The 16,590-nt window shown below is 40.9% G+C and overlaps 1 protein-coding gene, 1 non-coding gene and 1 pseudogene across 8 annotated transcripts in view; all 3 read right to left on the reverse strand.

Annotated features, from left to right (window-relative positions):
• The window catches only part of by (blistery), a 1,249,231-nt gene that overhangs the window by 468,769 nt on the left and 763,872 nt on the right, over positions 1-16,590 (reverse strand). Inside the window, exon 1 of one of the 7 annotated variants that reach the window (XM_067145282.2) lies at positions 757-985. The exons of the other annotated variants lie outside the window; for them this stretch is intronic. Coding sequence (XP_067001383.2) covers positions 757-795 — 39 coding nt within the window. The 5' untranslated portion in view covers positions 796-985. Of the gene's footprint in view, positions 1-756; positions 986-16,590 lie in introns of those variants that run through there. 7 annotated transcript variants of the gene reach the window in all.
• LOC136872996 (5S ribosomal RNA) lies at positions 4,545-4,660 on the reverse strand (annotated as a pseudogene).
• LOC136872835 (5S ribosomal RNA) lies at positions 4,681-4,799 on the reverse strand. Its single transcript, XR_010860000.2, has one exon. It is a non-coding gene; the product is annotated as a 5S ribosomal RNA (ribosomal RNA).

Genomic DNA, 16,590 nt, shown 5'->3' on the forward strand with positions numbered 1-16,590 from the left:
TGGTGTGAGTGTAGCCTCCGAAGAGGTGCAGGTCTTTCGAGTTGACGCCGTATAGGCGACCTGCACGTCAATGAAGATGGGGTCCTACCTGTGATGAACTCTAATGCTGAAGACGGCATGGCATGCACACCCAAACCCTGAGCCAACGGAATTAACCAAAAGAAGGTTAAAATCCCCGACCCGGCCGGGAATCGAACCCGGGATCCTCTGGACCAAAGGGCAGCACGCTGACCATTTAACCATGGAGCCGGAATCTAGTAATTAGAAATTGTGTACCACCACCTCCCCTACCCTGGCGGCCAACGTTCTGATAACTTTTTTTCCGACGAACGGGACTCGAACCGGCTAACCCGGTGTCAGACTATATAGACTTCTCGTCTTAACGATCATGGCCACCGTGCGGGCTTAAAAACGTAAAAAAATTATAAATGAATAGACCTCCTTTATTGTCTTCTTCAGTAACCATTTTTCGAGGATCTTTATCCAATGGTTAGCCAACGAATTTAATTACAGTATGTTCTCGCCTCCTGCGGGACTAAATTCCTGCACAAGTGCGGGATGAAGGAAGTTAGACAAATCTGTTTTTAGAGCAATATTTTGTCACTCTTGACATCTTTTAAGACAACATAATTTGAAGTTTGCATACACGTGACTACACTTAGTCAAACTTCTCAATAAGAGTTTTTGATAATTCCCGTCGTAGTTAATAAAGTTTAAAAAAATAATGAATTATAACTTTTGTAGTTCATTACTTACCCACTGGTCTCGCAAACCGTGGAAGCTCTGGTCCTTCATATCTCTGCACAGTCCCCTCCCACCACTGCCGTCAATATCTGCTCCTGGTCCTTCAAGTATTGTTTAAACTTGACCTACACCAGATTCCTCACAGTTCTACTGTGCCAATCACGAGAAATATAGCTCTGTCACCACATTAACAGGTCAACAAACAATTCCCAACTTTTAACAAGATAAGATATCCCTAACTGTGATTCAAGTATTTGCAATTAAGAGCATTTTAAAAGTTTGAATAGCCGAACTTAAGATTTATTAACGCATCAGATAGTTTATAAAGTGTATTTCACTTTATTTACATGGATAATTATTTCTGCCATTCGTGCCGAACGAGTCAAAACTTTGGAAGCATGTACAGTATCAAAATTAGAAGTCACTTGCCACTCCTCACGCTGTTACCGCAAAGGCCACCTAAACCACTCACACTTGCCTCTCACTTTCACTAAGAGCAAAGTGTACTTTGACTTTCACCGGTGTAGGTCTTTAGCTAATGCGATTACAATGGCGCGCTGCCACCAAAGCGTTTCACTGATACCCGTATCGGTTGCGTCTGCTAATCCCCATACAGCATCTACAGCTAATGAAAACACGCACTCCAGACGGCCGAGCCTCTCGTACTGAACGGGCCGCCGAGGACAGGCCGGCGAAGTTCCATGTGCTGCACTCTGTACAGTACCCTCTCCCTTCCCCCGCCATCCACAACAGGTGAGCGAAAAACATTCTCGCTGCTTGTCGGTTACCCCCCCCGGGCTTACCGGATTGCAACATCTATACCTGCCTAGTACAAGGCTCTTCTGATTGGAGTCGTTCAACTTACCGGCCGCCTATGATACCACCGCGGAGGGCGACGAAGAATCCTTAAAGATTTATGCACTTCCTGCAGATGACCACGATAAAGGGGCTACTCACCCTTATTGAAAAAGAATCATGTATCAGACAGTAAAGTTAAGAACAAATGAGGTTGGTGTTGCTTACTCTCGATGACCTTGGCGCACCCTGATCTGATATTAATTCTTGGCTTCGCTCTTTCATCACTCCAACTGTAACACATCATTCCCTCCCCTCCTCCGCCTTCATATGTTAAGAATATAAATCACTGCGAAGTGTAACATGATGTCCTTCATGAAGTTATGGGTTGATGACCTCATAGCCATACACAGAAGTGTACAGATCGGAACATCGAATAATAATAATAATAATAATAATAATAATAATAATAATAATAATAATAATAATAATAATAATAATAATAATAATACGTCTTTGCTGGCGAGATCTAGTGTTTACAGTGCACTACGTCTTCTGGTGTGGGCTGGAACAAATTTGTTACTTTCATTGATCTGTCTCAGTCTCATCCTTGGCTTTGACAACATGAAAGTGACCGGAGTATGAGTGATGCTAGTAATGTCATTCGTCATGTAGCCAGTCCCTGTTATGAATGGTGTGAAACTGTCGCTTATAGGGTCGGTTGGTACGGGCATTTCAGTGGGCTTGGTAGACTGAGATGTAATAGCGACTTCTGGCTCAGTGAGGAAAGCAACGGGAAACTACCTCACTCCCAATTTCCCTAGTACGCCTCTTCAGTGACGTCTGGGCCACCTATGACGGTTGATGGCGGAAATAATAATAATAATAATAATAATAATAATAATAATAATAATAATAATAATAATAATAATAATAATACCCCCATGGCCCCACGGCAACAGCCCCAAAGGGCCATGGGCTACCAAGAGACCGCTGCTCAGCCCGAAGGCCTGCAGATTACGAGGTGTCGTGTGGTCAGCACGATGGATCCTCTCAAGTTGGTCCATCAGTCCCTATATTTTTATTTGATAATGGGAGTTCTCTCTGAAAATCTAAGAGAAACAGCTTCTTGCTGTATGCTATTTGCAGATGATATTATACTATGCAGCACTAAAAGGGAAGGGCTTGAATATAAACTAGAATGCTGGAGAAGAGTCCTAGATGAAAGAGGTCTTAAAATCAGCAGGAATAAGAATGCATATCAGTGCCAGGAAGGAACGGGCAAGGATTGGAAACCAGCTCCAGGCAGGGAACAATTGCAAGTACTTAGGATATACTATTCCTGAAGACAGTAATCTCGATCTAGAAATTATCTGCTGAATTCAGGCTGCCTGGGCTAACTGGAAAAGGTTGTCTGGTGTCCAGGAGACTAAATATCCGAACGAAGGGGGAATGCCTATAAACGTGCAGCGAGATCTTCAATGCTATATGGTGCAGAAACTTGGTCAACGGTGTAGTCACACTGTAAGCGGCTGGAAGTAGCTGAAATAAAGATGCTAAGATGGATCTGCGGGCTTACGATGGAAGACCACATCAAAAACACCTGCATACGAGGCAGCGTTAAAAGTGACTGAAATATCTAGAGAGGTCCCAGAAACACGATTGCTCTGGTACGGTCGCATTAAGCGAAGGAATGAAATCTATGTAGGAAGGTGTATGCTTGACATGGAGGTGGAAGGTAGGAAGGAGAGCGGTAGATCTAGAAGAAGATGGATGGATTGCGTGCGGGAAGATCTCGGGGAGAAGCAGTTAATAGATGTCATTTGGGTCAGACGGAAATTGAAATGACTTGTCAGAAACATCGATCGCGCATGAACGGGAAAAGACGAATATACTACTACTACTACTACTACTACTACTAATAATAATAATAATAATAATAATAATAATAATAATAATAATAATGGCATGAATTAACGAAAGTGATAGACTAGAATATGATGATGATGATGATGGTGATGATGATGATGATGCTTGTTGTTTAAGGGGCCTAACATCTAGGTCATCGGCCCCTGATGTACGAAATGAGACGAAATGCAATTACAAAATAAAAATTCAAAATCCTCCACTGACCAGAATTCAAAACGTGAGGACGAAAAATGAACGGATGGAGCGGACCCGCAATGCCTGTCTCAGAAACTGACGGAAAACAATAGTAATACTGACCAAGGGACTGCTTCTATAGCTCAATACTGAATCGATGATCCTTGCAAGTTAAAGGGGTCCAAAATATAGGTCATCGCACTCTCATAATGGTACTTATCGCTTGAAAAGTAGAAACATGGTATTTGACATGCTGCGGTACTAATCAAAAGTATCGTAGACTCGCGGTATTCCACACATCATGGTACTACTCACAGGTAATGAAATTCGCACATGTAATACAGACCTATGGTGTTTCACACATAGCGGCGCCATTTACAGGCAACGCAAACCTATGGTGTTCATCACATAAGTGTACTAACCACAGGGAATCGTACTATCCCGTGGTGTTCCTTATATAGTGCTACTAATCACAGGTACCGTAAAAGCCTGACCGCACGGTGCTCCTGATTGCTACTAATCACAAACCTATTTCGTACCTAACATAGTGGTACTACACGCAAGTAATAGCGGACCCATGGTGTTCCCCGCGTGGTGGTACTAATCACAAGTAGTTTCATGATTCCAATCCAATCATCCCTTGGTCGCCCCTTTTAGTCGCCTCTTACGACAGTCAGGGGATACCGTGGGTGTATTCTTCGTCGGCGTCCCCCACCCACAGGGGGTAGACTAGAATACTCAGATAATTCAGCCGAATGAACATGTTCGTATTATGTGCTCTCCAAAGTTGCGAGCGGTTACCAACATTACCGAGCGCCGCATATGAGCATGAACACTGGGTGTGCAGAAGCTCGCAGCATTGCAGTCGTGGGCAGGCAGCCTGCCGCTCTCAAAGGGAATTGAGCCAACGCCACGCGTTCCCAAGCGGTCAACCGTCCAAGTACTGACCACGCCCAATGTTGCTTAACTGCGGTGATCGGACGAGAACCTGTGTATTCAACATGGTATGGCCGTTGGCCGAGCCACAAAAGGGAATTGAGCCAACGGCACGTGGTGTTCCCAAGCGGTCACCCGTCCAAGTACTGACCACGCCCAATGTTGCTTAACTGCGGTGATCGGACGAGAACCTATGTATTCAACATGGTATGGCCATTGGCACATAGATACTGAAACGAACAACATGGCATGGTATGAATTTACTCGACCTCGGCCAGAACTGAACCCGTAATATTAGGTGGACGACTCTAGCAAGCTGCCAATCCAAGCACTGAAGAAAAGGAATATAATCAAAGTTTGGACATTTCACTGTTAACCTTTACAAGCCAGAAAGGAGAGAATGGAGATACTCAATTCAAAGCTTCTAGAGTAATCGAGTTCCGTTGAGGATGAACTGTGTACAAAAAGGAGGAATCTCCTCACCCAAGGCAGTGCTGATACGTCCACCTACACGCAGTCAAACCTACAGAACAGCGCAACGGATAATAGCGAAAATTGCCGGCACTCTTCTCCATTATAAATCGCAATGTACAGGAAAATAAAAGTTATTTCTTTCGCCTCCAGTTACGTAATCAAAACAGGATACAGATCATTTAAGCAGACTGCTTGTTTTCCGTTCCGAGTGCTCTATCATTGTGGTCGTGCATTTAATTCTTCTGCACAAAGAAGTACAATGTAATTTCATCCTACATCGCCTATGAAATGGCGCAAAGTGGCCTTGTAAATTACGGCTCTCCGGAGGGAGAGTTTGGTATTGCTGTTGGGACTAGTCACTTAGCTCACGAATCCGATCGGGTAGAGAACGGATCGGCGACGTGCTACTGTTGGGTAGATCAGATTGCTACTACATACAGAGTACTTTCTGAAACGAAAAGTCATTAAGTTTCAGAGTACAAACTAGAACAAAAGGAAGGAGCACGTTAAGGTACGGATTTCTTGGCGACCGAGCGAGTTGGCTTGCCGTTAGGGGCGCGCAGATGTAAGGTTGCATTAAGGAGATAGTATGTTCGAACCCCACTGTCGGCAGCCCCGAAGATGTTCTTCCGTGGTTTACGATTTTCACACCAAGCAAATGCTGGGACTGTACCTTAATTAAGGCTACGGCCACTTTCTTCCTTCTACTAGCCCTTATCGTAACCACAAGACCTATCTGTGTTGGTGCGATGCAAAGCCACTTGTAAACAAAACCTTGGGGAGTTAATTCACTTAGGTTTATCTATGCTTTTCCAATAAAAGAGAGCACCTTTATGCTTTTATTTATATCATTCGCTATAAATTGATCTGAGCAATTCTTATAATTTTCCTAACACGATTAAAGTACGCAAGTTTATTGGCATTGTGCATTGGACAAACGTACTGTATAAGTTAAAGAGTAAGAATTATGGATGACCCTAACACAACCCAACAATGTTTCAGTTTTGAAGTGAAGAGTCACGTTTCTGAGCGTCGGATTCCGTGTAAAACTGGGAGACCTATGGCCATCATCACGATCGGCTCCATGGCTAAATGGTTAGCGTGCTGGTCTTTGTTCACAGGGGCCACTAACATGACGACAAAAAGTAGGTTTGTTTTCCGATTTAATTATAGTGTATTTATTTATAAATATAATTTTAATCAGAATATTATGGCAACATGCTGTAAGTTTATCAGTGTTTCTAGGTCTTGCTGATTATTACTGTTTACTATCTTCTACGACCTAGAATTGCGTATAATATTGTTGGGAATTCAGGATCCTTGTGAACAAACATTGTTACGTGCACTCTAAATGACGCCATGACAGTTTCCTACACAATTATTAAATAGAATAGATAACTCCAAATTACTAGCACTTTTAAAAATTCATGTTTCTAGGATCATCAGTAGAAGAAAACATTTCAAAATGAGGAAATTAGAACATCTGCTCGTGCAAATTCTCCTCATCACAGACCATGCACGACTATGCAGTTCGTAAAAAGTGATTCACTGGATTTCAACTCACCGTTCAAAGCCTTCATAATAAGACTGCAGAGCTTGTAATAAAAATTAATAAAAACATGTCATCCACTCGTAAATGACTATACATTTCTTTCTACATTTCTGCAATAAATAATAATAAAAATTATAATTTATATTGCTATTTTATTAATTAATTTTACACTTGATGTATATTCAAGTGTGAAACATAATCACTACTTTTTAATTGGTGTTACCACTTTAGTATATTATTAACATCAACAAAATGTTTAATTATGAGTTCAGAATATGTTTATAGTATATTAGTGGTATTAAGATAAGGTGGCGATATAAACTGAGAGAGATACACTGTAAGTGCGGTGAAGAAACCTATAGTGTGCAATAAATAAATAAATAAATAAATAAATAAATAAATAAATAAATAAATAAATAAATAAATAAATAAATAAATAAATAAATAAATAAATAAATAAATAAATAAATAAATAAATAAATAAATAAATAAATAAATAAATAAATTCCATTACGTTCCATTATCCAATTCTGTAATGGAGGAATACCATGTAACATCCGTCACCGTTTATGATGGCTTATTTGTGGAAGAGGTTTGCCCTCAAGTTACCCAACAACGATTGCCGAGGCGGCTGTGCATGGGACCGTGCTTCTTTTAAGGAACAGTATATTTTAAAAAATATTAAAAACTTACAATACTGTGTCTTATGGCAAACCCATTGAGGGTCAGTTCCTTAATAAAGGATCTGTCACAAATTCCTTCATTTAAGAGTCGGATTTGTTTCTGTGCCAGGAAGTGCATTTATCATTAAGTATATATCTGCTATACGTATCAAAATTAAATAAATTGCAATAAAAGAGTGCTCTCTCCTTTAATTCCGGATAATCCGGAACTAGGGGACGTGCGTACTCCTATTCATTCATTCATTCATTCATTCATTCATTCATTCATTCATTCATTCATATACTTGCTATGACCGAGCTCGATAGCTGCAGTCGCTTAAGTGCGGCCAGTATCCAGTATTCGGGAGATAGTAGGTTGGAACCCCACTGTCGGCAGCCCTGATAATGGTTTTCCGTGGTTTCCCATTTTCACACCAGGCAAATGCTGGGGCTGTACCTTAATTAAGGCCACGGCCGCTTCCTTCCCACTCCTAGCCCTTCCCTGTCCCATCGTCGCCATAAGACCTATCTGTGTCCGTGCGACGTAAACCAACTAGCAAAATATATATACCTGCTATGGAGCTTAAAAGGACGAAATACATACTCTATGAATAAGAATGGAAGGCAGGCCACTGAAGCCTTCCTCAACCGGATAGATAGCAACAAGAAGACTAAAAGTGATCCAATAATGTTTACGAAGTGATAAGATAAGCAGTGCTACCAACAAGTAAATATCAATTCGCACAAAATCAGCGCTTGAAATCCACTAGAATGTTTCTGGAGAGTATTTAATATCCAACATATATTTGCCTTTAAATGGTTATTTCTTACTTTATGACATACCAACTTCTTCCTTCTTGGCCTTCTTCCAAGTACTTGGGGTGTGCACTACATTTGGATTAAGTCCAGTTAGCGCTGGACGCCTTCTTGACGCCAAACTCATATGGAGGGATCTATTCACTATTGGGTGTTACAGTGATGAGATGTGGGGTATAGCGTATTATGCACTAATAAGGTAGTGTGCATTGGGATGAACACAAACTCCCAATCTGGCAGACAGACATGGCGAAAATTCCGGGCCCGGCCGGTTATCGAACCTGGAGTCCTCTGGAAAGCCTTCATAATAAGACTGTTCCCTCGGTCAAAGAAGAAGTAGAAATCAAGCTTATAGTTCTGGTTTTAAGTGACTGTTGATGTTAGTCACACGACATCCGATTTTACCAGGATTCCGAACCACAGATACTTCGTACTTGTCTCTTCATTACTAATTCCATATGTACTAGCCATGATTCGAGCCACAAACGCCTTGGTGAGAAGCCACCGACGTTACCACTTGGCTCTCACACCCCTTCCCCATTAATTTTTAAAACCTACACTTCGAACTGACAAATGCAATTAGGAACAACGACTAAATGTAATTTTCCACATTCCCATGCGAGTGTGAGACCTGTTGTAGACCCACCCACCCTATGTATTTCCTGGAAGGGATGAGTGAGTTAGGCCGGAGACCACGCAGCCAACCTGAGGGCACCTGCCGATATGAAGATTCATGCATGGCCCTCAAAGTTACCTGGCCTGAATCCTAAGGAGCATACCTGGGATGCAATCGAGAGGGTTGTTCGAACCCTGGCCCTGCGCCTGCCCCAAAAATCCCCAAGCATTAAGGAAGGCTACGCAACGGCCATGGATCAGCATGGATCCCGAGTGCTTCTGTTATCTTGTGGTAGTGGAGGTGGTGATGGTGGTGTGGGGGGGGGGGGGGCTAGTGACCCAGACGGTAGAAGTGCTGGTCTTCTGAGCCGATGTTGGCGGGTTCGATCGCACCTCAGTCCAGTGATATTTGACGTTCAAATATATACCAGCCTCGTGTCGGCAGATTTGCCAGCTTATTATTGGCTTAACCGAAATGACTCAATATGAAAATGAGTCTACGAGCATTGGCGGCGATTAGGGGGTAAGGGGGAGTCGGGGGCGTACTCGCCCCCTACTTTGTGGAGAAAAATTATTTTATTATATTTTAGCCACTAAAATGAGGAAATATAAAAGGAAAGCAATTTACATAAACCTTGCTGTATATTACCTCATTATTTCTTTTAATTTCTTTAAATATTAAATAAATACTTTGCGGAAATACGCAGGAAATGTCATTAGGCACAGCTCACCGAATTTTCAGCGCCACAGTATATAAGTAGCAGCATCATCTTTAAACGTGATTAGTTATCTGGTGGCACAAGTTGCGCTCATGTGTAATTGTTCCTTTGGTGAAAGTTTTATTGTACAGTATTGATAAAAAAAAACAACAACGATTGTTACTGCAATTAATTTAGTAAGCTGTTGAACCTCTGTGTCGAAATTCGCTCAGAGAACATCAAAAAATTATTCTGTAGCTATTTTGTTTCAATTTTGTTGTTTATCCCAAACTATATTCTCCAGACCCCCGGTAAATTTTGTTGTCTATAAAATTAGTGCCCCCCCCCCCGCTCACTACTTCTAATTCCCCATCACCGCTACTGTCTACAAGGTACGAAATCATTTTCTTTAAGCGTGCCTCGCTTCAGACTAAAAATGTGGTTGAATGAAGTCCATATCTTCGAAGTCATAATTTTAAGCCTTGAAAACTAATCAAGAGTTTTCAGAATAAGAATAAGTAAGTCAGCGTTGATTTATAAAGACGCCGGGAAAGAAATGAAAGGAAGTTTGCTGTAAAACTTTGAAATGCGGACAAGCAGAAGCATAGAATCCTCTTTAGCTTTCATTGTCACTCTGACTACGGCGGCGCTCCAGCGAAGAGCTGTAAAGCCTCCCTTCTCCTAAGTAGGAAGGAGACAATTCTCGACCCACAAAGACGAGGCCAACACCTGCACAGGTATGTCCGTATTTCTTACAGAACTCAATAGGTTGTCAGGACTTGGGGCTTTTGTTAGGAGTACAATAGAAACTGTTCAATGGAACGTACTCCCAATATTCTCCGCAAATTACGAGAGTCTCTGGATGTACTATACATACTTTATGAATCGTAAACAAATCTCGCATTCTACCTCAGCGGATTTCAAGCACAGCATAAAACAAGTTCACTCATTTATTAGAAAAGTTCTAACGTAACCTCAATCTCGCAGAGTTTTCGAGTTGATCTGATTTTTCAAGTAGCACTTTTAAGTTTGTAAGTATCACCAACACAATAATAATAATAATAATAATAATAATAATAATAATAATAATAATAATAATAATAATAATAAGAAGAAGAAGAAGAAGAAGAAGAAGAAGAAAATAATAATCGTATGGCCTCAGCTACCGTTTGCAGACATTTCGATTTGACCCAATCTGGCTGTCTGCTCGTCAATTTCGACGTTCCGTTTTACTCTAGGTCCGCTAGATGGCAGACAAAGTAAACCGGATCTCTCTTGGGCGTCTATGGCTGAGATTTAATTAATTTTGTCGGGTAAATACCAAACGTCCGCCTCTGTGGTGTAGTGGTTAGCGTGATTAGCTGCCACCCCCGGAGGCCCGGGTTCGATTCCCGGCTCTGCCACGAAAGTTGAAAAGTGGTATGAGGGCTGGAACGGGGTCCACTCAGCCTCGGGAGGTCAACTGAGTAGAGGTGGGTTCGATTCCCACCTCAGCCATCCTGGAAGTGGTTTTCCGTGGTTTCCCACTTCTCCTCCAGGCGAATGCCGGGATGGTACCTAACATAAGGCCACGGCCGCTTCCTTCCCTCTTCTTTGCCTATCCCTTCCAATCTTCCCATCCCTCCACAAGGCCCCTGTTCAGCATAGCGGGTGAGGCCGCCTGGGCGAGGTACTGGTCATTCTCCCCAGTTATATCCTCGACCAAGAGTCTGAAGCTCCAGGACAATGCCCTTGAGGCGGTAGAGGTGGGATCCCTCGCTGTGTCCGAGGGAAAAAGCCGACCCTGGAGGGTAAAAAGATGATGATGATGATGATGATGATGAAATACCAAAAGTATCACCAGAGATCTTTTACATGCCGACATCGTACGACGTGGAGTGTCGAATGGACTTTTTTCCGCCCTTCAAAAATCCGACTACCTCTGCCGGGTTTGTACCCGCTATCTTGCGATCCGGAGGCCGACACTCTACCACGCATCCACTAAAATGCATTTCCAAACAAACAAAACGAAATCAGACAGTCTCCATGGATCGAAAACATTCATTCTGAACAGAGGAAAATCGAACCTAGGGCCCTCTGAAACGAAGGGCTTGACGCTGACAATTCAGCGAACGAACTGGACCTTAATTTTACAAACTCGTTAATTAAAAATACTGTTTCTTTCTTCCTCTCTCTGCTGATAAGATAAGACGAAAAATAAGAGAGTAAGTTTCTATTATTATTATTATTATTATTATTATTATTATTATTATTATTATTATTATTATTATTATTATTATTATTATTGTACCGGGCGGTACACCTCCGCTCCGCTAATTCAAACATTGCGCCAGTTGAAACTCCCCTTCTGGAGGAAGCCTGAACTTTAACTACAGTGCCAATTCTCAAGTTTCTCAGAAGATGTCCCTACTTGTAAATGTTGAAGTGTTCTGAAATGTGTCGTTTTCGATGTATTTTTGTTTTGCCTGTAGTAAGAAGTGTGAACATTCTCTTCTAGATGGCACTACTGAAGGACTACAATGGTGCACCCTAGTGCGAAGTGAAAGAACTGTTTTTTTTTTGGAGAAATTTTGTGTTCAAAAGTTTGTTCTTTGTTAAATTTTGTTTCAGTCATTGTTTAGGTTGGCTGTATAACCCTGCTCTTTCCCCTTGTTTTGAATCTACCAATCCCGAATTTCTCTAATGAATTTTCCACCAATAATGTGTTTCTTCTTCATCTGGTGTAGGGGTTTTCGTTGTTAGCCAATAAAATGATTGTGGGCGGGTGTTATCATTCCTGAAAGGTCTCGAATGTTCCGCGAGGGTATATAAACTGCTGATTTTTGGGTCTCCGCGCCACTTCAGTAACATCTATCAGTGTGTAAATTATGTAGCAGGGGGCGGGAAGCGCCTCTTTCTTCGGGCAGCAGTTCAACCACCAGGTAATGGCCGTCTTGTAACTTATTTTCTTGCCAGCTCAGCAGTTTAACCCTCGGGGCGGGTTCGAAACCTTCTACCATGTAACTTCCTCTAAAATGTAAAAGACTCTTGATTTAAATTTTGCCTCTGTAACTACAGATGGGGATAGAGAGTGCTTAACCCTCTCGAGCTCCCATTCATATTGCTTTGAGGTGAACTTATTTTCACAACCGTTTCTTCCCTTCTTATGTAATGTAAATCGTTTCCTTATATAAGTCACCTCTTTAGTATGGGTTTAGCCCTTGCATAAGCGGCCTAAGGCCAAATTAGGTTTTAATTAAGTATATTCGGAGTGCAAGTTTCGCCTCCACTCAAGTTTGTATCTTGGGGCCTTGTAAATTTCCCGTTTATTTACTAATTCGGCCTCAGTAGGTTGGGTATTTTTACCCTGTGTTTATGTCCGTAGAGGACAACTTGAAGGTGGAGTTTGGTGTGGCCTTTGATAGGCTGGAACTTTGAGAGCGGGTTGCTCTTTCCCCCCCCCCCCCCCAAAAAAAAGTTTCTGTGTGCCTTGAGGAGGCTTTTACTATGTAATTGGGAGCAAGTGCTCTTGAGCATGATTGGGGTCTTCTACCCCTTGGTTGAATCTGGTATACGGGTAAAGTTGGGCTTATAGCTCAAGAATTGTGTGTCTGGCTCTCGGAGCCCAAATCCTGTAACTCTGTAATTGTACATTCTCGATTTATTGTTAGGCTACTGAGTACCTGTTATATTTGTTATTTCTTGATCTTGAAAAGAAAATATAACCTTGTTAAATTTTAAATTACCTTTAATTTCGTAGATTGAGACCTATTCATCCCAGCACCTTCTTTCACCTCTAACTACCACGGATAACTCCGTAACAATTATTATTATTATTTTTATTACTATTATTATATTAACGTTCTTTCAGTCACTATAGATTTTACGAGACGGCACAGTATATCAGTTTTGTCTCACTGGAGTTCTTTAACATAACGCAAGCCAACGCCACGAAATTGTTACATTTAAACAAAATCAATGTCACCGACGTCGGTCAGAATCAAACACGTTATCTTGGCAACGAAAGGCCAACTGTATAGTCGTACAGAGTGAAATTAAATTCGCATGTACACTTAGCGTAGGCCTACTTCTCCGTTTGTACTTGTTCGGACACGCCATATGTTCTCGCTAATCTTCATGCTAACCTACTGTAAACAAGTACAAAACAATGAGGAGAAAATAAACTAAACTCCCTGGATCGCGACGTCATCACGGAAGTAAGCTCATGGAGGTGGTTTGGTGACGTCACCATCTATCATGGTGGATGATTTAGCAAGCTTTTCTACGAGACTAGGATGCATTCACGAGCAGTGCAGATGGTCGGATTATTAATCTTCATTGTAACGAGACTGAGTGGTGTAGGTTCGTTTTAATTACTCGCTTCGCGTGAGGAAGATCATGTATTAAGCTTTTAAGATACACAGGAAAATGCTAAACCATCAATTCTCGAAGTGACAGTGATATGGCGTGTGGATCTTAACCTCCAACAACAAGTGCATTCCACTCTGGTGATTCAGTTAAAATGTACGAAAATCAGACAGGAAGTAGGAGATATAACTCAAACACGTGTATTGCTATCCCTTACTAATGCCAATATTATTCACAGTTATAGTGAATATTTATTTTTTACATGTAGGTTTTGTCTGCTGAAGTGGACTCGCCCCACTCGATTATTTTCTATAAGAAAAATTATCTGCATTAATGAAATGTTAATGCATTATGTATGATAAGTAAATATGCTCCTCTGTTTGACAAATTTATTATGGAAGTGTTCAAATCATATTGTATATTTTTATGTGTCCTTATTTTAAGGTTTCCACATCAATATTGATTTTCACGTCCTCTACGTAATTCAATTCAATGATCATTAGTCTGATTCTCGCTCAGTTGCCTGACCTGAGTTAAATCGCACGGCGTAATTTGAAGGTCATTTGAAAATGTGGATGACATTGTGGGATGTGACAGCGTATTGCATGGACTTTTCTGTCGATATGATAAGCGTTTCGGCTTTTGCCAGGTCAAAAAACAAGGTGGAATTATTAATGTTTCGCAGAAAGCTTCTTTTGTGCGTTGTCTGAAAAAATTATCGTCTATTCACGAGGAAGACTTATAATAATTATAGACGAGAAATTATAGACAGGAAGCAGGTGAAATTCTTTATATTTCCCAGAGAACTTTGCTCTGCGCCTTCAGAAGAAAATCTTGCTCCTAAACAGACTGTACAATTACGGGCCGTGAAAGTACCAATCAAGATTTTTGTGTCGTTTATCGTATTATTCTTTTGCTTCGTTGTGCGTTTCACGGTCTGACCATGATTTATTTGTAGTGTTTGCTTATGCTCTGTGTTGAAGTGCACTTGATTTTTCCCCACTGATCTGCACTTGTTAAAATCCACTCTCGGAAGGTGAACAGAAGGAATTTCCCCAGCTGTTGAAAACACCATACACCACTGTGTGAAAGTTTGTTACGAGTTTCTAATAACTAATGCGCCACGCTATGTAAACTGCAGGCGGGGGCCTAACTAATGCATTTACCACAACAAAACTTGCCGCTTCGCTATGGTATCACTCACGCCATTCGGGCCACACCTCACAACATGCGCTTCGAGTTTGATGATCATGTTACTACGTAGTTAAAATACCTTTCATGGGAACTGAGTGCTGCTATTCACTCTTGCCATAACAATTAAGGAGATAAATGGGTTCGATTTCCATTCTTGAATATTTGTGAAGTGGTTTACTGTAGTTTCCCTACTGTAATTCCATAAATAGTACCTACAAATTTGATGCAAATTATGACCTGCAAACACCTCCTCCCACCGCCTCTTCATCATTATTTCCCTCTTCCTTTCATAGATATTCTTCTTCTTCTTCTTCTTCTTCTTCTTCTTCTTCTTCTTCCTCCTCCTCCTCCTACTAATCCTTCTCTTCACCTCTCATTGAAGGCGATATTTCGGTGAACTGTAGAAATGTATATATTTTCTAATCTTCTTTTTAAGTAGTAGTTATAGTACTCATTATTTATATATTTTTGATGATATGATTTCTCTTTTTTTAAGTGTGGTTACTTTTATTAATACTATTACTGTTTCTATTGTTAAAATTATCATATTAAGATCATCAGTAGTTATTATTACGTGTTCTAGGTTAAGACTGGTTAACTGTAAGAAAGGGAGCACATCCCTAACTTTGCCAGAATAAATAAAATTATTATTATTATTATTATTATTATTATTATTATTATTATTATTATTATTATTATTATTATTATTATTGTTACGGACTTTTCCGTGGTAGGTAGAGATGAAAGAAGGTGCGGGTGTGAATGGGTTTCAAGCTACGAAATTATAGTGCAATGTAAAATTAATTTAAAAATTAACAAGGTTATATTTTCTTTTCGAAAACAAAGAAATAACAAGCATGGCAGGTACAAAGTAGCAATTCAAAAGGGGTTAGTTACAATATTTACAGAATTTGGGCTTCGCGCCCTGACTTCACAATGCTTGGGCAATCAGCTCAGTTTTACCCCAAATACAAGTTTTAACAGAGGGGAGAAAACCCCATTCATACCTAGGAGCCCTTGCTCCAATTTACACTGAAAAACCTCCATGAGGCATACAACCCAGAATTTTCAAAAGAGCCACTCGCTCTCAAAATTTAAGCCTCTCCCAGGCCACACCAAACTCCACCTTCAAGTTGTCCTCAACGGACATAAACACAGGGGTAAAATACCCAATCTACTGAGGTCTATTAAAAGAAAAGCAGGTTAATTAAATGACCTCTAAAATAACAATTTGAGAGGAGGCGAACTTGCACTCCTAATACACTTTGATTAAGACCTACTTGGCACTAGGCCGTTAATACAAGGGCTAATCTCATGCTAAAGAGGTGACTTAAGAAAAGAACAATTTGTATTACATTAACGAAGAATAGGTTGAGAAAATAAGTTCACCTCAAGACAATGTGAGTGGGAGCTCGAGAGGGTTAGCACTCTCTATCCCAATATGTCGTTTTACAAGAGAATAGATGAAAAGAGAAGTTACATTTTAGGAAAAGGTTACATGGTTGAACGCTTAGAACCCGCCCCGAAAGTTAAACTGCTGAGCTAGCAAAGAAAGAAGTTATTAATCGGCCATTACCTTGTGTTGAACGGCTGGAGAAGAAAGAGGCGCTTCCCGCCCCCTGCTATGTACTTAACACACTGAAAGATGGAACAG

This window comes from Anabrus simplex, chromosome 4 (assembly GCF_040414725.1).
Source record: "Anabrus simplex isolate iqAnaSimp1 chromosome 4, ASM4041472v1, whole genome shotgun sequence".
Classification (NCBI taxonomy): Eukaryota; Metazoa; Arthropoda; class Insecta; order Orthoptera; family Tettigoniidae; genus Anabrus; species Anabrus simplex.